Source organism: Hyperolius riggenbachi, chromosome 11 (genome assembly GCF_040937935.1).
Source record: "Hyperolius riggenbachi isolate aHypRig1 chromosome 11, aHypRig1.pri, whole genome shotgun sequence".
In the NCBI taxonomy this organism is placed as follows: domain Eukaryota; kingdom Metazoa; phylum Chordata; class Amphibia; order Anura; family Hyperoliidae; genus Hyperolius; species Hyperolius riggenbachi.
In genome coordinates, this window is record NC_090656.1 from 209,821,470 (window position 1) to 209,843,726 (window position 22,257).

At 49.0% G+C, this 22,257-nt stretch overlaps 1 protein-coding gene across 1 annotated transcript in view; it reads left to right on the forward strand.

Annotated features, from left to right (window-relative positions):
* Positions 1-22,257, forward strand: part of LOC137537951 (uncharacterized) — a 109,505-nt gene that overhangs the window by 21,188 nt on the left and 66,060 nt on the right. Inside the window, exon 3 of the mRNA XM_068259878.1 lies at positions 10,237-10,590. Within this exon, the coding sequence (XP_068115979.1) occupies positions 10,237-10,590 (354 nt within the window). The remainder of the gene's footprint in view (positions 1-10,236; positions 10,591-22,257) is intronic.

Consider the following 22,257-nt stretch of genomic DNA (forward strand, 5'->3'; position numbering starts at 1 on the left):
AGTGGCAGCAGAATGTAATTCTGTGTACCCTGGCAGTGGGAAACACAGACAGACAGCAGAAGGGCAGTACACAGCAGCCCACTGTAGGTGTAAAATGTGTGGCTGCAGGCGACGTAATAGTCAAACTGAACCAGGCTGGCTTAGTGAGCAGGAGCCAGGAGGTGGTAAAGGGTGGTAAGGCACATTAACGATGGTTCTTAGCCAGTTCATGTCCCCCTCTCGCCGACAACAGGGGCCAGGAACTCGCCTTCCACCCACGCCTGGTTCATCTTGAGAAACGTCAGTCTGTCCACAGACTTGTGAGACAGACGTGAGCGTTTCTCGGTGACCACGCCACCAGCTGCATTGAAGCAGCGCTCGGACAGCACGCTGGAAGGGGGGCAGGACAGCACTTCCAGGGTGTACTGCGCCAGCTCGCTCCAGATCTCCAGGCGCTTGACCCAATACTCCATGGGATCAACAGGGGCATCGCTGTCAAGCCCGCTGTAGGACCCCATGTAGTCAGCCACCATGCGGGTCAGGCGCTGGCTGTGACCGGAGGAGGATGCTGCTGCATCATGCACCTCCTCTCTAGTCACTGCTGCCGGAGCCTCTACAGTCCTGTAGAGCTCGTGGCTGAGAGACAGCAGGTCTGTGGGGCGCTTGCTGCTGGATGCAGGCACCTGCTGCTGCCTCTGTGCTGGCTGCTGGACAGTGGGGGTGGAAGGCTGGGGGAAGGCTTCCTCCAAGCGCTCAACAAGGGCCTGCTGCAAGCTCCTTATTTGTTGCGCTGGGTCTCCTCCTGCAGGCGGCAGGAACTGGCTCATCTTCCCCTTGAGGCGTGGGTCCAACATCATGCTGATCCAGATGTCCTCCCTCTGCTTCATCTGGATCACCCTGGGGTCCTTGCGCAGGCACGCCAGCATGTGCGCTGTCATTGGGAAGAGGCGGGCCACGTGTGCTGGCACATCGACGGCAGTGCTGTCCTCCTCATCCTCCTCCTCTGCCGCCTCATCCTCTCTCCACCCCCGCACCAACTCAGCTGCGCTGTGCTGATCCCCCTCATCAGCAGCAAGGTCAGGGACCTCCACCAAGTCCTCCTCCTCCTCCCCCTCAGAGGTGGACTGTGCAACTGCTTGCCGCTCCTGCTGGTCCAAGGCTGCCGCTCCCTGTTCCAGCAAAGCATCGAGGCCCCTGTTCAGCAGACAAACCAGGGGCACCCACTCGCAGACCATAGCATGGTCCCTGCTCACCATGTTAGTGGCCTGCAGAAAGGGAGCCAGCACTAAGCACACCTGCTGCATGTGCCTCCAGTCATCATCGGGGACGATGGACGGGATGTTGCTGGTCTTGTCTCTTCTCTGAGTGGCGGAAACAGTGGCCAGGGCAAGGTACTGGTTGACAGCGTGCTTCTGTTCAACCAGACGCTCCAACATCGCCAGGGTGGAGTTCCAGCGAGTCGGAACGTCAAGGATCAGCCGATGGCGTGGCAGCTCCAGCTCCTTTTGCACGTCTTCCAGGCTTGCACAGGCTGCAGCCGAGCGCCGGAAGTGACGCACAACGTTCCTTGCCGTTTCCAGCAGTTCGCCCATCCCCTGGTAGGTGCGCAAGAACTTTTGCACCACCAGGTTCAGCACGTGGGCAAGACAGGGGATGTGGGTCTGGTTTCCCCTGTCTATTGCGGCAACCAGATTGGCCCCATTGTCGGCCACCACCTCTCCGACTCTGAGGCCTCTGGGGGTCAGCCAAATCCTCTCCTGCTCCTGGAGTTTGGCCAACACATGGGTTGCCGTCAGCTTGGTCTTCCCAAGGCTGACCAAGTGCAGCAGCGCTTGGCAGTGGCGGGCCTTCACGCTGCTGCTGAGGCGGGGGGTTTGGCCAGGTGTGCCGGAGGATGGCAGAGGATCGGAGGAACCTGCTGCAGTTCCCCTGACCCTGCGGGGGGGCACCACCCACTGTGCTGCTGCTGCTGTGCCCGCTGCTGCTCTCCCATCCTCACCCCCTTCCACCAAGCTGACCCAGTGGACAGTGAAAGACAGGTAGCGGCCTGTCCCGAAGCGGCTGCTCCAGGAGTCCATGGTGACGTGGACCTTTTCACCAACCGCGTGCTCCAGCCCTCGCTCCACATTGGCCATCACAAAGCGGTGCAGTGCAGGAATGGCCTTGCGGGCGAAGAAGTGTCTGCTGGGTAGCTGCCAGTCTGGGGCTGCACAAGCAAGCAGCGCACGCATGTCGCTCCCCTCCTGCACAAGCGTGTACGGCAGGAGTTGGGAGCACATGGCCCGTGCCAGCAAGCCGTTCAGCTGCCGCACGCGACGGCTGCTGGGAGGCAGAGCCCTAACCACCCCCTGGAAGGACTCGCTCAAAAGGCTCTGGCGTGGCCTTTTGCTGGCACGGGAATCAGCAGACACAGCAGAGGAGGCCACTGAGGACTGGCTGCCAGAACAGGCCTCAGTGTCGGCGGCAGGAGTTGCAGAGGGGGGAGGAGCAGTGCGTTTCCGCACTCCTGCTGGTGCTGCTGGAGGAGCAGGAGGGCGGGTGGCTGCTGTTGCTGCTGCTGCTGCTGCTGAAGGCTGTGCAGTGATGGGTGTGGTGCCACTGCCAGCACCAGATGCCTTCAGCCTCTGGAACTCCTCATGCTGGTGGAAATGTTTCGCAGCAAGGTGGTTGATGAGCGAGCTGGTGCTGAACTTTAAGGGGTCTGCACCTCTGCTCAACTTCCGCTGACAGTGGTTGCAAGTGGCGTACTTGCTGTACACTGTGGGCATGGTGAAAAAACGCCAGATTGGTGACAAAAACGACCCCCTACGGCATGGAACCGCTGCTGCCTGTCTCCCTGTGGTGGTTGGGGGGGGGGGGGGGGGGGCTTGGGTGCGGTTGGTGGTGATACTGGCAGATGCTGCTGCTGCTGCTGCTGAGCCTGAGACACCAGCAGGCTGTGGGACCTGCCTACTGCTGCCAATGCTTGCAATGATGCGCCTCCTTGCAAGGCCCACAAGCGCATCCTCCTCCTCCTCCTCAGAGCTGCTGAGGACGACATCCCCTGGAGGTGGTGGCACCCAGTCTCTGTCTGTCACCGTGTCATCATCAGCCTCCCCCTCCTGAAATATGTCCTGCTGGGATGATGACCCCCCAAACTCCTCTCCTGATGCATGGATGGGCTGCTTGACTGTCGCCACAGTCTTGCTGTCCAATCCCTCATCCCCCAAAGTGCCCATCAGCATCTCCTCCTCCAAATCGCCAACAACAGCAGACAATTGACGCATCATGCCTGGGGTCAAAAGAGTGCTGAGTGAAAGGTCGGCGACTGACGGTGAACTGGCCTCCTCCCCAGGCCCAGCTGGGCGGCTGCTGCGAACAGGGGTGGTGGTGGTGGTGGTGAGGGTGGAGGCCTCGGATGCAGAGCTGATGGCGGGCTGCTCATCCTCCGTCATCAGTTGCACCACAGTGTCTGCATCCTTTTCCTCAATGGGACGTTTCCGACCCGGCTGGAGGAAAATCGGAGCAGGTGCTACACGCTGCTGCTGCTGTGTCTCTGCAGCGTGAGTTGCAGATGCTCCTGCTGGGCGGTGCCCAAGGCGTCCACGGCCAGTGGCTATGGGAGGAATGTAAGCCACTGACGCTGCTGCTGCTGCGGAACTGTGCATGGTGGCGCGCCCGCGCCCGCGGCTTGCCACAATGCTGCTCCCTCTCCTCCTGATTCCCTTGCTGCCCTTCCCCTTGCCCAAACCGCGCTGGCTGCCACTTCCAGACATCTTCGATGTTTTGGGCGTAAACACAAACGTTTTTGAAAAGGGCGGGTGAAAAGTGGGGTACTTTAATGGAGTGGGTTGGTGGGTGAGGTGACTGAGTGAGTGTCCCGACTCCCTAGTACAGTAAGTAAGTAGTAACAGTCAGGAAGTACAACTAGCAGTTACAATAATCAGTAGTAATCACAAGGAAATAGAGTGTGTGTACACTACAGACAGTGAGTGCACGCACGCGCAAACACGCGCAGGAGCTGGCCTATGAACAGAGAGTGAGTGAGTGTCCCTAGTACAGTAAGTAAGTAGTAACAGTCAGGAAGTACAACTAGAAGTTACAATAATCAGTAGTAATCACAAGGAAATAGAGTGTGTGTACACTACAGACAGTGAGTGCACGCACGCGCACACACGTGCAGGAGCTAGCCTATGAACAGTGACTGAGTGAGTATCCCTACTACAGTAAGTAAGTAGTAACTGTCAGGAAGTAGAATTTACAATAATCAATCAGTAATCAGAAGGAAATAGAGTGTGTGTACAGTACACAGACAGTGAGTGCACACACACACGCAGGAGCTAGTAGCCTATGAACAGTGACAGTGAGTGTCCTAGTACAGTTACAGTATATAACTATTCAGAAGGAAATAGAGTGTGTGTACACAGACAGTGAGTGCAAGCACACGCAGGAGCTAGCCTATGAACAGTGACAGTCAGTGAGTGTCCTAGTACAGTTACAGTATATAACTACAATACAAAATACAATCACTAAGTAGTAAAGGACAGCAGAAATACTGTCTAATACTATCTAATACTGTCTAAATACTAATGAGAAATAAACTAACAGAGGACAGGAGGACAGCTGCCCACACAGGCAGGCCCTGAGGCCTAAAGCTGTAAGCCTGCAGCAGCTGTCTGAGTCTCTCTCTATGTAACACAAAAGCTACTAACTAAAATACAATGTCTATCTAACTAACAACAATATAGGTGTGTATAGGAGGTGTATGTGAGCAAAAACGCTAGGTAAATGACCACAATAGAGCTCTTGCTAAGCCAAAGCACAAAGGAGCAACTCTCTCTCTATGCAAGTCTCAGGCAAGGACGGAGAAACGGAACATGGCGGCCGCTATTTATAGGGTAGGGGCTGGCCAGGGTCCCCCTCTGTGATTGGCTGCCGTCAGAGGGCCTGGGAGCCCTCTGATTGGCTCTAAGGACATCAATCTGGGCTATGACGCTATTCGAGCTCGGTATTCGAGCTCGAATAGCGCCGTTTGCTCGAATAGCTCGAATAGTGAATGGGCTATTCTCGTTTACTCGAATAGCCCATTCGAATAGCTGCAGCTATTCGGAGCTCGAATACCGAGCTCGAATAGCTGGAAAAGAGCTCGAATATTCGAACTACTCGAATATTCGAGCTCTGCTGAGCACCACTATGTCCAAGCGATCATTCAGAAATGGAAGGAGTATGGCATAACTGTAAACCTACCAAGACAAGGCCGTCCACCTAAACTCACAGGCTAAACAAGAACGCTGATCAGAAATGCAGTCAAGAGGCCCATGGTGACTCTGGATGAGCTGCAGAGATCTACAGCTCAGGTGGGGGTATCTGTCCATAGGACAACTATTAGTCGTGCACTGCACAAAGTTGGCCTTTATGGAAGGGTGGCAAGAAGAAAGCCATTGTTAGCAGAAAAGCATAGGAAATCCCGTTTGCAGTTTGCCACAAGCCATGTGGGGGACACAGCAAACATGTGGAAGAAGTCCAGATCTAAATTCAATCGAGTATCTGTGGCAAGATCTGAAAACTGCTGTTCACAAACGCTGTCCATCTAATCTGACTGAGCTGGAGCTGTTTTGCAAAGAAGAATGGGCAAGGATTTCAGTCTCTAGATGTGGAAATCTGGTAGAGACATACCCTAAAAGACTGGCAGCTGTAATTGCAGCAAACGGTGGTTCTACAAAGTATTGACTCATGGGGGCCGAATAATTATGCACACCCCACTTTGCACTTATTGATTTGTAAAAAATGATTGGAATGATGTATGATTTTCGTTCCACTTCTCACGTGTACACCACTTTGTATTGGTCTTTCACATGGAATTCCAATAAAATTGATTTATGTTTATGCCAGTAATATGACAAAATATGGAAAACTTCAAGGGGGCCGAATACTTTTGCAAGCCACTGTATATACTTGGAAACAGACAAAACTTTTCCCATTACTTCAGGCTGAAGTTCTAGTTCAAACTCTTGTTTTTAACCACTTGAGGACCCACCCTTTACCCCCCCTTAAGGACCAGCGCAGTATTCTGTGATCTGTGCTGGGTGGGCTCTGCAGCCCCCAGCACAGATCAGGCAGCACGCAAAGCGATCAGATCGCCCCCCCTTTTTCCCCCCTATGGGGATGGTGTGCAGGGGGGGTCTGATCGCTCCTCTTGGCTGGCATGTTGCGGGGGGGGGGGGGGGGGGCACCTCAAAGCCCCCCTCCGCGGCAAAATTCCCCCCCTCCCTCTCCTACCTGTCATCCCCGGTGATCGGGGCTGCACAGGACGCTATCCGTCCTGTGCAGCCAGTGACAGGACGTCCCCTGTCACATGGCGGCGATCCCCGGCCGCTGATTGGCTGGGGATCGCCGATCTGCCTTACGGCGCTGCTGCGCAGCAGCGCCGTACAATGTAAACAAAGCGGATTATTTCCGCTTGTGTTTACATTTAGCCTGCGAGCCGCCATCGGCGGCCCGCAGGCTATTCACGGAGCCCCCCGCCGTGAATTGACAGGAAGCAGCCGCTCGCGCGAGCGGCTGCTTCCTGATTAATTAGCCTGCAGCTGGCGACGCAATACTGCATCGCTGGTCCTGCAGCTACCACTTTGCCGACGCGCGTTATGAGTGCGCGGTCGGCAAGTGGTTAAAGGACAACTTACCTGAGAGGGATATGGAGGCTGCCATATTTATTTCCTTTTAAAGGAAACATGAGACTAAAACGATTAAAGCATTTATGTTTACATGGGGCTTCCTTCGGCCCCCTTTAGGTTGTTGGCTCCCTCTCCATTCTCCCGGGCCACTCCAATCGTCAACTGGCCGGCCCAGTCTCTTCTTCCTGTTGCCACTAGCACCCATGTACTGCGCATGTGAGGCCAAGTTGCGCACGCATACCAATGGTGCTCCTGGCAGCCAGGCCGTGCATGAACGTGCAGCATGACTGAGCCAACTGGAAGAAGAGCGGATGATCGAAGTGGCCCAGGAGGATCACAAGGGACCCAACGGCTTAAAGGGGGGGCTGAAGGAAGCCCCAGGTAAGTATAAATGCTTTAAAGGTGTTCTGTGGAGTGCTGAAATAAACAAAAACTGACACTTACCCGGGGCTTCCATCAGCCCCCTATAGCTGTCATGTCCCGCGCCGTACTCGTCCGATCACTCATTCCCCGCCACCGGTCCTGGTCTAATTACGCGCCTAACGCTTCTGCACGGCCGTGGCGCGTACTTGCTCCCGCTTGCAACCCCAGGAGCTTACTGCTCAGGCACAGTACAAGAAAACCTCATGTGCCTGCGCAGTAAGTTCCCGTAGATGGGAGCGCACACTATTTGTCTTGTTAGACGAATAATTGACCAGTGGCGGCAGCAGGGAATGGTTGATCGGATAAGGACGGCGTGACAGCTACAGGGGGCTGATAGAAGCTCCAGGTAAGTGTGAGTTTTTGTTTACTTCTGCACTTCACAGAATCTCTTTAACCTTCCTGGCGGTAAGCCCGAGCCAGGAAGGCCCTGAGCTCGGGCTATGCCGCGCAGGAGGATTTCTCAGGCCCTGCTGGGCCGATTTGCATAATTTATTTTTTTTTGCAACACGCAGCTAGCACTTTGCTAGCTGCATGTGCATTCCGATCACTGCCGCTCCGCGCTGATTCGCCGCTGATCGCCGCGCCGCCAACCCCCAGACCCCGTGCGCTGCCTGGCCAATCAGTGGCAGGCAGCTCTGAGGGGTGGATCGAGACTCCCTTTGATGTCACGACGTCTGACGTCATCCCGTCCGTCGACATGGCGACGGAGGAAGCCCTCCAGGAAATCCCATTCTTTGAACAGGATTTCCTGATCAAAGATCGCCGGAGGCGATCGAAGCGGGTAGGGGGATGCCGCTGCACAGCGGCTATCATGTAGCGAGCCCTAGGCTCGCTACATGATTTAACAAAAAAAGAGAGCAGGAAAGAGATAAAAAGGGTCAATAGTTCATAGATTTTAACTCTGGCATTCTTCAATTAATGTGTCATTGAGCAAAAACAATAAAACAGTAAAAACTTAAAAAGTAGATTTAAATATATAATCAAACTGTAGAATATCTTTAAAAGTCATTTTTAGAAGGAGGAGGATAGATACAATTGTTGCTTTCATTACTAATGAATCATTAGTTTATTTCCTCGGGTGTCCTTTAAACAATACCAGTTGCCTGGCCTCCTGCTCATGTTTCATGCATCTTTAGTTTCTGATTCAAACAGCTAAAACAAGCAAGTAAATACCGTCAAACTTAACTCAAAAATCGGATCTGTATGCTTGTTTAAAGGCCAGTGGCATAACTGCACTTCATGAGGCCCCCCAGTTAAACTTTGATGCCCCCTTAATGTTCACACCCCTTCCCTTGCCACCTCTTGCGGCCCATCTCACAAGTGTCCTATAACAAGTGTGGCCATCATGATCTTCACACCCATAGCCAGTGTAGCCACAAAACCCCTGATCTGAAGTATAATCCTCTGTATCAGAGGAAGGGAAGGTTAGTAGTTTGGCCCCCACACAGCTCTTTGCCCGCTGCAATCACAGGGGCTGCTCCCCTCTAGTTGGGGTCTATGGCTACAAGTATTAGAGGCAGAGGATCAGTAGGAGAACCAGAAAATTTGCATTACTTTAGATGTCCTTTAACCTCTCTGGCGTTCTGGGTAATGCGTACATAAGTACGTATTACCATTTTTGTTAAATAATTTCTTTTGTTCTTGCTGTAGCTAGCAATACGCTAGCTACAGCAGTACGCCATGTCCTCCCGCCCCGCATCCACCCAGCCAATGCCCGCCGGCCATACTTACGCGTCCGAGATCCCGCGAGAAGCGTGATTTCCTGACGTTGCTTCTCCCGTCGCCATGGTGATGATCGGACATGACGTCATGATTGTAAGCTTGCAAGGGCAGGGCTCTATTCCCCTTTTGTGTCTTGGTAACCATTATACATTTTATTCATCATGTTAATTTTATCACTGTCATTACCAATTCTATAATTTGTATTTTGAATCATTCTTTGTATTTTGTCACTAATTATGTTTCTTGAATATTGGTGTACACCATTGTCTGTATTATTATGTACCCCATGTTGGTTTCTTACTTTGTACAGCGCCACGGAATATGTTGATGCTTTATAAATCAATAATAATAATAATAATCGACGTCATGGGGAGTTCCGATCCTTCCCATAGCACAGACTGGCAGTGATTCGCCATGCTGCGCTAGGCGTTTCGGGGGGGGGGGGGGAGCCCCTTTAGCGGCACATCGCGGCAAATCGGCGGGGAGCGGCGGCGATCAGACAGAACATGTAGCTAGCAAAGTGCTAGCTACATGTTCTGCAAAAAAACAGTAAGTGAAAAGGCCCTCCAAGGGCTGCGCAATCCATTTTGGTGTACATGGACGAGCTCAGCTTGTCCATACCGCCAAGGTGGTTAAATTGGCTTGAGTGAGGAAAGTTATAAATCACCAGCGCTATCGCAAAGCACTGAGCGATTTTATGGAGTGATTTTTCAAGCGCTTTTCTTAGTACTTTCACAGCGATTTGCGCTTAGAAAAACGCTTTTCTAAGCACTTTTGTACAGCGATGGTTTTTTCACTTCCTGACGAAGGTCAGGAAGTGAATTCTTTGACCCAGAAATGAATAAATTCGAAGTATTAATTCATTAAAGTGCTCGGGAAATCACAATTCAAATCGCTTTTTCAAGCGCTTTGCGATTTCCTTATACTTTCCATTGAATCGGCCTTTTTCCACTGCCCTGCGATTTGCGATTTGATTCCGATCGCAAAACGCAAGGTACATTAAACTAATGGAATCGGCAGGAACAATTTCCATTAGTGCAATCCGATTGCGATGCGATTTTGGTCCAAGCGCAATTGTCGTCCTGCCGTGTTTGGATGCGATTGAGCTCTACTATACTGAGTATAGTAGCTCAATCGCAATTGCATGGAGGAAATTGAAACGCAATCGCATTTCATAGTGGAAAAGAGCCCTTAAGGCGAAATTTCTCTTAGTGTGAACAAGCCCTATGGGAATTACCAGCACATCCTAAAAATGAGATCTGTCCTGAGCCGGCTCGCCAAATTAATATATATACATTTTGAATGCGCTCTCTCTCTTTTCCATTGTCTACCTCAGATTTTGCCGGTTTGCATGGAACTAGAGCAGCACCAACATTGATTCTGATCGTTTTTAATGGGGAGTTTATGCAAAACAAAAAATGTATAGAAAGGTATATTTATTTTATGTTTTGTTCTTAAGATTTACAGATCACCGAGAACCAATCACCAATCAAAGCCCACCTTGGACACAACCTGACCATCCCCTGTGTTGTAAGTCATGCCAGTCACCAGCAGCTGGATTTGGATTTGTCTAGAGTTGGTGTGCGGTGGACTAAGAGATCGTCAAACGGAAGTGAAAGTGACGTATATAAATTCATCGATCTGCAGCCGCGACCAAGTCGACTTGGAACCTTTATAGAGACACATGCATTGAAGAGAGGTGATGCCAGTCTCACCATACAGCATATACAGAAGACTGATGAAGGAGAGTACACCTGTATTATCATTGTTACCCCTAATAAGGCTTTAGCAAAAACTGACGTGAAGGTGTTAGGTAAGTGACAATGGAAGTTACTGAGTAAACAACTTACCTGGTCACAATAATTTATAGCTCAATTGTATTACTTGTTTTCCTCTTCCTCTGCCCCCTTACCTAACACTGTCCCCACCCACCAAAACCACCCAGATCCATTCAAATCTCCAGAGAAGACATCAAGCTCAGATTTGTGGCATGGGATCCCGATAACGTCTAACAGAGGAGAAAAACTATTTTAGCATTGGTGCAATGGTTTGAGTGGTTTCTGAGATATGCTGTGGGTAAGACTTCCCTCATTCCTGTTCTTCTTTATTAGAAGCAATGGTTACATAGTGAAGTTGGTGGTATGTGGACAGCAGGTGAGAGCAGGCTGAAGGGCGAAGGGGGAACCACGCAAATGAATAACCGTGCAACGATTTCTTCCCAAGTGGCAACCCCCCAAAGAGTACATATAGTTTAAATTATTATTATTTCGTATTTATATAGCGCCAAAATCTTATGCAGCGCTGTACAGAATATATATATTGTCTTGTCACTAACTGTCCCTCAAAGAGATAATTAACTTATCTGTATGTTTTTGGGATGTGGGAGGAAACCGGAGTGCCCAGAGGAAACCCACGAAGACACGGGGAGAACATACAAACTCCTTGCAGATGGTGCCCTGGCTTGGATTCGAACCGGGGACCCAGCGCTGCAAGGCAAGAACGCTAACCACTACGCCACCGTGCTACAAGTTATAGCCTACTTAAAGTGGAACTAAACTCAGAACTTCCTGTCTGCTTTAAAATATTAGCCACAGCATGATAGCTTTTATGGAATTCTTTTCTTTATTACAATTTAAGGGAATCCTGAAAAAAAACCTGAAGTTTTACTTGGTTTCATTTTTGCACAAGGCACTGAAAGGGTTAAGCCTCAGTGTGTATTATATGGAGAGCTGCCTAGGCAGAGCTCTCCTGCAGTTTATTCACAGTTGCTGATAAGAACTAATGAGACAGTTTGATCTGCCTAAACAAACACAGAACACAGAGAAGTGGATTTCTTCAGCAACTATGTGTGGAATAAAGACTTTTCACTGTGTGCTGTGCAGACGATCGGGTCCGCTTTAATCATCAAAATGCAAGAGTCATCCAGAAAGTAACAGCCATTTGTTTTTATCTGTCACGCAAGGTATTCTTTATGTGTAATTTAATTTGCCTCTGTCAGGCTATTCACTTCTTTCCATGCACCGCTACCGTCACGTGATGGCAAAATGCTGGTAACTGTTTGTTCAGCAGCATTTACATGAAGCCCCCCATCTCCAATCCCTCCAACTCATAGGTGAGGATTATGTGATACTACTAAAGCAAAGGGATTTAATACCTTTCAAAAAAACATGGCAAATGCTTAAATAAAGGATTATGTGAAGAAATAATCACAAGATACAGTAGACCCAATCGAATTTACTTTATCTCCAAGTTTTCTCTGAGGTGACATTTTAACGTCTGATCAATTACATGCCTTTTAAGCCACCAGCAAGCCACAAAATAATTTTGACAGTACTTTTCACCTACAGTCTGGCAGGGGTGTTGCTAGGATCCTCAGAGATTCGGGGCACTTTTGGGCACTCCGCCAGAAAATGGGTGTGGCCATGCACCAGAATGTGGGTGTGGTCATGGATGGAGCCAAATACACATCAACTTAACAGCGGTCTAAGTAGGCCTCCCAGCAAAATGTTGGATGCTGCCCCCTCTCTATTAATACAAAAAAAATGCAGCATATCACAAAAATAGGCAATGTCCCTTAAAGAGAATCTGTATTGTTAAAATCGCACAAAAGTAAACATACCAGTGCGTTAGGGGACATCTCCTATTACCCTCTGTCACAATTTCGCCGCTCCTCGCCGCATTAAAAGTGGTTAAAAACAGTTTTTAAAAGTTTGTTTATAAACAAACAAAATGGCCACCAAAACAGGAAGTAGGTTGATGTACAGTATGTCCACCCATAGAAAATACATTCATACACAAGCAGGCTGTATACACCCTTCCTTTTGAATCTCAAGAGATCATTTGTGTGTTTCTTTCCCCCTGCAGCTATCTTCCACTGAAGTGTCAGGCTGTTTCTTCCTGCAGAGTGCAGACAGGTCTTCCTGTATGTAATTCCTCAGTATGTGAAAGCCCAGCCAGCTCAGAGGAGGATTTATCCAGCTTGTAAAAGATAAGAGAGAAGAGAGAAGCTGCTCTAATCTAAATAATACACAGGCAGTGTGCAGAGAGGGGCCTGGAGGGAGGAGATGCATCACAGAACCACAACACTGAAGAACTTGGCAGCCTTCCAGACACAGGCTGACAAGTCTGACAAGAGAGAAATAAGTTGATTTATTACAGAGATGGTGATAGTAGAACGTGCTGCAGTAAGCCAGAACACATTAGAATAGCTTTTGGAACTTGTAGGATGATAAAAAACAGGATGCAATTTTTGTTACGGAGTCTCTTTAAGCTTAACTAGGCAGAGTTACCTGGTTTCTGTGCTGGCTGGTCTGGCTTTCTGCTGGGCGGGCTGGCCTGCTGCCAGGTTATCTGGAAGTCCCCATAGCATTCCCTGACTTTCTAGTGGCCCCTTCCCATGCTCAGATAGGCCTCAAAATGAGGCACCACAACTCCCAGCATAACCTTAATTGATGAACCACAGCACCCAACGTGCCCGCCATTGAGGCACCACAGCTAACTCTGCCTGGGGGACATCCGGGGCACCCCAGAATAGATCCGGGGAACGTGCTACTGATCTTTGGGGCTAGCAATGCCCCTGCTTTCTGATATTTATTTTTATTTGCAGAGAGCTAAAAAGTTATATTAACCTCCTTAGCGGTCTGGACGAGCTCAGCTCGTCCATTACCGCCGGAGGGTGCCGCTCAGGCCTTGCTGGGCCGATTTTATTCAAATAAAAAGGTGCACACGCAGCCGGCACTTTGCCAGCCGCGTGTGCTACCTGATCGCGAAAAGAGGGTCCCCCCAGCCGCTCAAACCCAGTGCAGCCGGAACAAACAGTTCTGGCCAGCGCTAAGGACTGGATCGGAGGCGGCTGACGTCCATGACGAGGAAAGCAAAACAAGGAAGGCTGCTCATTGCGGCCTTCCTTGTTACTTCTGATCGCCGGAGGCGATCAGAAGTACGCATCGGGAGCGCCCTCTAGTGGGCTTTCATGCAGCCAACTTTCAGTTGGCTGCATGTAATAGTTTGTTTTTTTATTACAAAAAAACCCTCCCGCAGCCGCCCTGGCGATCTTAACCACTTGCCGACCGCCTACTTCATATTGGCGGCGGCAAAGTGGCAGCCCCAGGACCACGTAACGCAGAATGGCGTCAGGTCCTGGGGCACTGTTTTGCCGGGGATCGCGCACTGGGATGCGCGCGCATCCGCCGGCAATAGGCTCCGCCCACCCGCGACGTCAACCCGCCGGCCAATCGGAAGCGCCGGCGGGTTGTTAACCCGACGATCGCCGGATAGGAAGTGTATAATACGCTTTGTAATGTTTACAAAGTGTATTATACAGGCTGCCTCCTGCCCTGGTGGTCCCAGTGTCCGAGGGACCACCAGGGCAGGCTGCAGCCACCCTAGTCTGCACCCAAACACACTGATCTGCCCCCTCCTGCCCCCTGATCGCCCACAGCACCCCTCAGACCCCCCCCCCCTGCCCACCCCCCAGACCACTGTTTGCACACAATCACCCCCCTAATCACCCATCAATCACTCCCTGACACTATCTATCAACGCTATTTTTTTTTTGAGTCCCTAAACTGCCCCCTGGGTACTCCTGATCAACCCCCCACCCCTCAGATTCTCCCCAGACCCCCCCAGACCCCCCCCCCCGTGTATTGTATGCATCTATCCTCCCTGATCACCTGTCAATCACCTGTCAATCACCCATCAATCACCCCCTGTCACTGCCACCCATCAATCAGCCCCTAATCTGCCCCTTGCGGGCAATCTGATCACCCACCCACACCAATAGATCACCCGCAGATCCGACATCAGATCACCTCCCAAATGCAGTGTTTACATCTGTTCTCTACTCTAAACACCCACTAATTACCCATCAATCACCCCCTATCACCACCCATCAGATTAGACCCTAATCTGCCCCTTGCGGGCACCCAATCACCCGCCCACACGCTCAGATTGCCCTCAGACCCCCCCTTATCAATTCGCCAGTGCATTATTTACATCCGTTCTTCCCTGTAATAACCCACTGATCACCTGTCAATCACCCCCTGTCACTGCCACCCATCAATCACCCCCTGTCACTGCCACCCATCAATCAGCTCCTAACCTGCCCCTTGCGGGCAATCTGATCACCCACCCACGCCAATAGATCGCCCGCAGATCCGACGTCAGATCACCTCCCAAGTGCAGTGTTTACATCTATTCTCTCCTGTAAACACCCACTAATTACCCATCAATCACCCCCTATCACCACCTGTCCCTGTTACCCATCAGAATAGACCCTAATCTGCCCCTTGCGGGCACCAAATCACCCGCCCCACACGCTCAGATTGCCCTCAGACCCCCCCCTTATCAATTTGCCAGTGCAATATTTACATCTGTTCTTCCCTGTAATAACCCACTGATCACCTGTCAATCACCTATCAATCACCCATCAATCAACCCCTGTCACTGCCACCCATCAATCACCCCCTGTCACTGCCACCCATCAATCAGCCCCTAACCTGCCCCTTGCGGGCAATCTGATCACCCACCCACACCAATAGATCGCCCGCAGATCCGACATCAGATCACCTCCAAAGTGCATTGTTTACATCTGTTCTGCCATCTAATCACCCACTGATCACCCATCAATCAGCCCCTGTCACTGCTACCCATCAGATTAGACCCCTATCTGCCCCTAGGGCACCCAATCACCCGCCCACACCCTCAGAACGCCCTCAGACCCCCAGCCCTGATCACCTCGCCAGTGCATTGCTTGCATCTATTCCCCCCACTAATCACACCTTGAGACACCCATCAATCACCTCCTGTCACCACCTGTCACCCCCTAACACACCTACCCATCAAATCAGGCCCTAATTTGCCCCGTGTGGGCTCCTGATCACTCGGCCAAACCCTCAGATCCCCCTCAGACCCCCTTCCGATCACATCCCCAGTGCATTGATTGCATCTTTTTTCCCCTCTAACCACCTCCTGAGACACCCATCAATCACCTCCTGTCACCCCTCTAGCACTCCTATCCATCAGATCAGGCCCAATACAACCTGTCATGTAAGAGGCCACCCTGCTTATGACCGGTTCCACAAAATTCGCCCCCTCATAGACCACCTGCCATCAAAATTTGCAGATGCTTATACCCCTGAACAGTCATTTTGAGACATTTGGTTTCCAGACTACTCACGGTTTTGGGCCCGTAAAATGCCAGGGCAGTATAGGAACTCCACAAGTGACCCCTTTTTAGAAAAAAAAAGACACCCCAAGGTATTCTGTTAGGTGTATGAAGCGTTCATAGAAGATTTTTATTTTTTGTCAAAAGTTAGCGGAAATTGATTTTTATTGTTTTTTCACAAAGTTTCATTTTTCACTAACTTGTGACAAAAAATAAGATCTTCTATGAACTCACCATACACCTAACGGAATACCTTGGGGTGTCTTCTTTCTAAAATGGGGTCACTTGTGGCGTTTCTATACTGCCCTGGCATTTTAGGGTCCCTAAACCGTGAGGAGTAGTCTAGAAAACAAATGCCTCAAAATGACCTGTGAATAGGACGTTGGGCCCCTTAGAGCACCTAGGCTGCAAAAAGTGTCACACATGTCGTATCGCTGTACTCAGGAGAAGTAGTATAATGTGTTTTGGGGTGTATTTTTACACATACCCATGCTGGGTGGGAGAAATCTCTCTGTAAATGGACAATTGTGTGTAAAAAAAAATCTAATATATGTCATTTACAGAGATATTTCTCCCACCCAGCATGGGTATATGTAAAAATACACCACAAAACACATTATACTACTTCTTCTGAGCACGGCAGTACCACGTGTGGCACTTTTTTGCAGCCTAACTGCGCTAAAGGGCCCAAAGTCCAATGAGTACCTTTAGGATTTCACAGGTCATTTTGCGACATTTGGGTTCAAGACTACTCCTCACGGTTTAGGGCCCCTAAAATGCCAGGGCAGTATAGGAACCCTACAAATGACTCCATTTTAGAAAGAAGACACCCCAAGGTATTCGGTTAGGAGTATGGTGAGTTCATAGAAGATTTTATTTTTTGTCACAAGTTAGCGGAAAATGACACTTTGTGAAAAAAAACAATTAAAATCAATTTCCGCTTACTTGTGACAAAAATAAAATCTTCTATGAACTCACCATACTCCTAACGGAATACCTTGGGGTGTCTTCTTTCTAAAATGGGGTCATTTGTAGGGTTCCTATACTGCCCTGGCATTTTAGGGGCCCTAAACCATGAGGACGGAGTAGTCTTGAAACCAAATGTCGCAAAATGACCTGTGAAATCCTAAAGGTACTCATTGGACTTTGGGCCCCTTAGCGCAGTTAGGGTGCAAAAAAGTGCCACACATGTGGTATCGCCATACTCAGGAGAAGTAGTATAATGTGTTTTGGGGTGTATTTTTACACATACCCATGCTGAGTGGGAGAAATATCTCTGTAAATGGACAATTGTGTGTAAAACAAATAAAAAAATTGTCATTTACAGAGATATTTCTCCCACCCAGCATGGGTATGTGTAAAAATACACCCCAAAACACATTATACTACTTCTCCTGAGTACGGCAATACCACATGTGTGGCACTTTTTTGCAGCCTAACTGCGCTAAGGGGCCCTAAGTCCAATGAGCACCTTTAGGCTTTACAGGGGTGCTTACAATTTAGCACCCCCCAAAATGCCAGGACAGTAAACACACCCCACAAATGACCCCATTTTGGAAAGTAGACACTTCAAGGTATTCAGAGAGGGGCATGGTGAGTCCGTGGCTAATTTTAATTTTTTTTTTGTCGCAAGTTAGAAGAAATGGAAACTTTTTTTTCCTTTTTTTTTGTCACAAAGTGTCATTTTCCGCTAACTTGTGACAAAAAAAAAATCTCCTATGAAGTCACCATGCCTCTCAGTGAATACTTTGGGATGTCTTCTTTCCAAAATGGGGTCATTTGGGGGGTATTTATACTATCCTGGAATTTTAGCACCTCATGAAACATGACAGGGGGTCAGAAAATTCGGAGATGCTTCAAAATGGGAAAATTCACTTTTTGCACCATAGTTTGTAAACGCTATAACTTTTACCCAAACCAATAAATATACACTTAATGGGTTTTTTTTTATAAAAGACATGTAGCAGAATAACTTTCGCACTCAAATGTATAGGAAATTTTACTTTATTTGAAAAATGTCAGCACAGAAAGTAAAAAGTCATTTTTTTGACAAAATTCATGTCTTTTTTGATGAATATAATAAAAAGTAAAACTCACATCAGCAATCAAATCGCACCAAAAGAAAGCTGTATTAATGACAAGAAAAGGAGGTAAAATTCATTTAGGTGGTAGGTTGTATGACCGAGCAATAAACCGTTAAAGCTGCAGTGGTCTGAATGGAAAAAAAGGCTCTGGTCCTTAAAGAGACACTGAAGCGGAAAAAAAAGATGATATAATGAATTGGTTGTGTACTATGAATAATTACTAGAAGATTAGCAGCAAAGAAAATATTCTCATATTTTTATTTTCAGGTATATAGTGTGTTTTCTAACATTGCATCATTCTCTAATATGTGCAGATTACACAACACTCAGCATTCAAAATGATTCTTTCAGAGCAGTCTGTGAACTAATGACCACTCCTCTAGCAGAGGAAAAGAAAACTGTTCACTTACAGTTGAGATAATAAAAGTCAGAAAACAGCCCTCTCCACGACTTTGAAAGTCGTAGAGATTAATGGCTTTTTTGCACAGAGATAACAACTGGAGTTTCTTAGCTCTTCCTGTACTGGAAACAATTAGACTGATGTATCTGATCTTAATGTTTTATTTCTTAGCTGTACTACACATACAAATCATTATATCATAAAAATTTTTTCGCTTCAGTGTCTCTTTAAGGGGTTTTATGACTGCAGTCCTTAAGTGGTTAATAGAACGCCAGGGAGGTTAAACGGTAGAAGAAAAATTGTCTCCTAGGAGAAACTTGCATTTTCCTAGGAAGAAAAATGAATTGGGTCGGGTTCATTATGTCTAAGATAAAATTAATAATGTGTTTGATGATTAAATGATTTGATTAAAGGGGCACTACAGCGAAAAACTGTAAAATTTAAAATATGTGCAAACATATATAAATAAGTACATTTTTTACAGAGTAAAATGAGCCATAAATTACTTTTCTCCTATGTTGCTGTCATTTACAGTAGGCAGTAGAAATCTGACAGAAGTGACATGTTTTGGACTAGTCCATCTCTTCATAGGGGATTCTTAGCAAGGCTTTTATTCTTTATGAAAATATTCCCTAAAAAGGATTTAAACAATGAAGCTGGCCAGCCTCCCTGTTTGCTACACAGTTTTTTGGGCAGTCGGGCAGAGCAACTGCCATTCACTAAGTGCTTTTGAAAATAAATATATCGCTGAGAATCCCCTATAAAGAGATGGACTAGTCCAAAACCTGTCACTTCTGTCAGATTTCTACTACCTACTGTAAGGGACAGCAACACAGGAGAAAAGTAATGTATGGCTCATTTTACTTCTTATTTGTATGTGTTTGCACATATTTTACATTTTACAGTTTTTCGCTGTAGTGCCCCTTTCAATGAAAATGGCTGTTACTTTCCAAATGACCCTTATAGATGTGTGCCTAGTCAACAAAGATCAATATATAGAAAAGGGAAGAAATAATTGCACACCAATTACTTATTTAGCACATATGCAGGATATTAAACAGAATTTATTAACAATAAATGTAAATACAATGAAATAAGAATAAGGCATCTCTCTCATGGTACTCAGGAAAAGAGGTGCTACTGCTAACACTAATACTGAGCTAAAAAAAATGTTGTTCCTAGCAGATCTTAAAGAGACTCTAAAGTCTCTAAAAAAACCTCTTTTTTTGTCATACAGCTTTTTAATACTTTATCCCTAACTAAACCACCTGCTGTAAACTATCTAAACCCCCCCCCTAACTCCCCCCCCCCTCTCCCCCGCAAATTCCACGACTTTCTTGGCTAAAATGCACCCAGGGCGAGGATGTTAAAATTGCGCCCCCCCGCTATAGGTTCCCCCAGTACAGGTAGCCAGGCATAGTATAGGTAGCCAGGCATAGGTGCCCCAGTATAGTTGCCCCCATTTAGCCAGGTAGGTGCCTCCAGTATAGGTAGCCGGTATAGTTGCCCCCAGTATAGGTTAGATAGGCAGATGCCCCCGGTATAGGTTAGATAGGCAGGTGCCCCCAGTACCGGTTAGCTAAGTGGGTGCCTCTAATATAGGGAGTCAGAATAGTTGCCCCCAATACAGGTTTGATAGGTAGGTGCCCCCCAGTATAGGTTAGATTACGTAGGTGCCTCCCAGTGTGGTTAGATTAGGTAGGTGCCCCCCAGTGTGGTTAGATTAGGTAGGTGCCCCCAGTATAGGTTAGATTAGGTAGGTGCCTCCCAGTATAGGTTAGATTAGGTAGGTGCCCCCCAGTATAGGTTAGATTAGGTAGGTGCCCCCCAGTATAGGTTAGATAGGTAGCTGCCCCCCAGTATAGGTTAGATTAGGTAGGTGCCCCCCAGTGTGGTTAGATAGGTAGCTGCCCCCCCAGTGTGGTTAGATAGGTAGCTTCCCGCCCCCAGTAATGGAGGGGGGAGTCAGCCGCGGGGAGGGCAGCCCGACCTCTCCCTCCCTTCCTCTCCGGGCACCCTCCGTGCTCCCCCCTCCGAGTGTGACTGCACAGGATGCGCTGTCTACAGAGCGCATTAGCGCAACTCACCTCCCTCCCTGGTTCCAATCGCCGCACGGGCACCATGTGAGGCAGAGCTATGAGCTGCAGCCCTGACTCACACTCGTCTGTCATCGGCGGATCTCCGCCTCTCCCCGCCCCTCTCAGCGAAGGCAGACTGAGAGGGGTGGGTTAGAGGCAGCGATCTGCTGCTGACAGACACGTGTGAGGCAGGGCTGCAGCTCATAGCCCTGCCTCACACGGAAGCGCTGCCCGGATTGCCCCCCGGGGAGTTTGGGGGTATTTAGATAGTTTACATCGGCGGGGATGCGGCGGTTTAGTTATGGATAAAGTATTAAAAAGATTTATGAAAAAAAATAGGTTTTTTTTTTTTTTAGAGACTTCAGAGTCTCTTTAAAATTAGGTAAATACAGCCTCAGATGAGCAACAACACATATTACACCTTGTTATTGACTTAGATGTTGATAATCCAATGCAATGCATGAATGGAAATCTTAAAGGGGCACTATGGCGATCCCCACACCAATTATTTCATATGGATAGCATACATTTCACCACAGAGTTTGTGTTTAAAAAGTAGCTGATGGTTGGGGCGCATGCGCGGAGCCGCCATGAGCAGACGCTAGGTGGCTGAGCTCCGTCTCCGGTTTCCTGAAATTACCTTATAATAGCCTCACATCCATCAACAGACGGCACCAAGTCATCTGCCTTGCCCCGTGAGATGTCCAGGAGGGCCAAGAAGAACTCCCTGTCCCGACCAGAGGCTCCCAAGAAGCGAAACAAACATACACTCACGAACCACTTCGGGCCTGCCCCCACGAGGTCCAAGATGGCCGCCGCTGCCTCAACTGCGCCTCCTTCCCCAGACCCCGGCTTGCCTACCTCCATACCTGAATCACCGCAATCCGCGGCGGAGGTTCCTCTCACGAGCCAGCAATCCCAACAGCTCTACAGGGATATCAGCAGGCTCTTTAAACAGGAATTGGCGGCTGCTGTGACGGATCTCTCCAACCAGATCAAAGAGGTGGGTGAACGCGTAGCTACCCTCGAAAAGCAGGCCGACTCCCTAGTTGATGCAGTTGCGGCCGACAAATTGCAGATAGACGACCAAGACGAAAAGATCCAGACTATGGAGCTGAAACTAGAAGACCTCGTAACAGGTCCCGAAGAGCGAACATCCGCATACGGGGGTCCCGGAGACCATTGCTAACCTAAAAGAGACCGCTCTTAACCTCTTCGCTGCTCTTCTCCCGCAGCTTGACCCGCAGGAATTTAGAATTGTGCGTATACACCGGGCCCTACAACGCCCCCGCAACACTGATCTCCCCCGGGACATTATCTTAACCCTCCTGGCGGTATGAAAAATTCCGCCAGGAGGCAGCGCAGCAGTTTCGATCCACCCCTCTGCGCTGCCTGGCACTGATTGGCCAGGCAGCGCACGGGGTCTGGGGGGGGCCCGCGCGCCGCGACGGATAGCGGCGATCGGGCACGGGGTAGCGGCAATCAGTGTGCTGGCGCAGCTAGCAAAGTGCTACCTGCGTCCAGCAAAAAAAAAAGTATGCAAATCGGCCCAGCAGGGCCAGAGAAAGCCTCTTGCACAGCTTACCCCGAACTACGTTCGGGGTTACCGCCAGGGAGGTTAAAGATGCAACATGAGGAGATGCGAGATGCTGTCCTAACTGCCGCTAGGCCTCTGAGCGCACTCCCAGGCCTTCCGAACTCAGTACACCTCTATGCCGATCTCTCCCCCCTCACGCTGGCAAGAAGAAGAGAT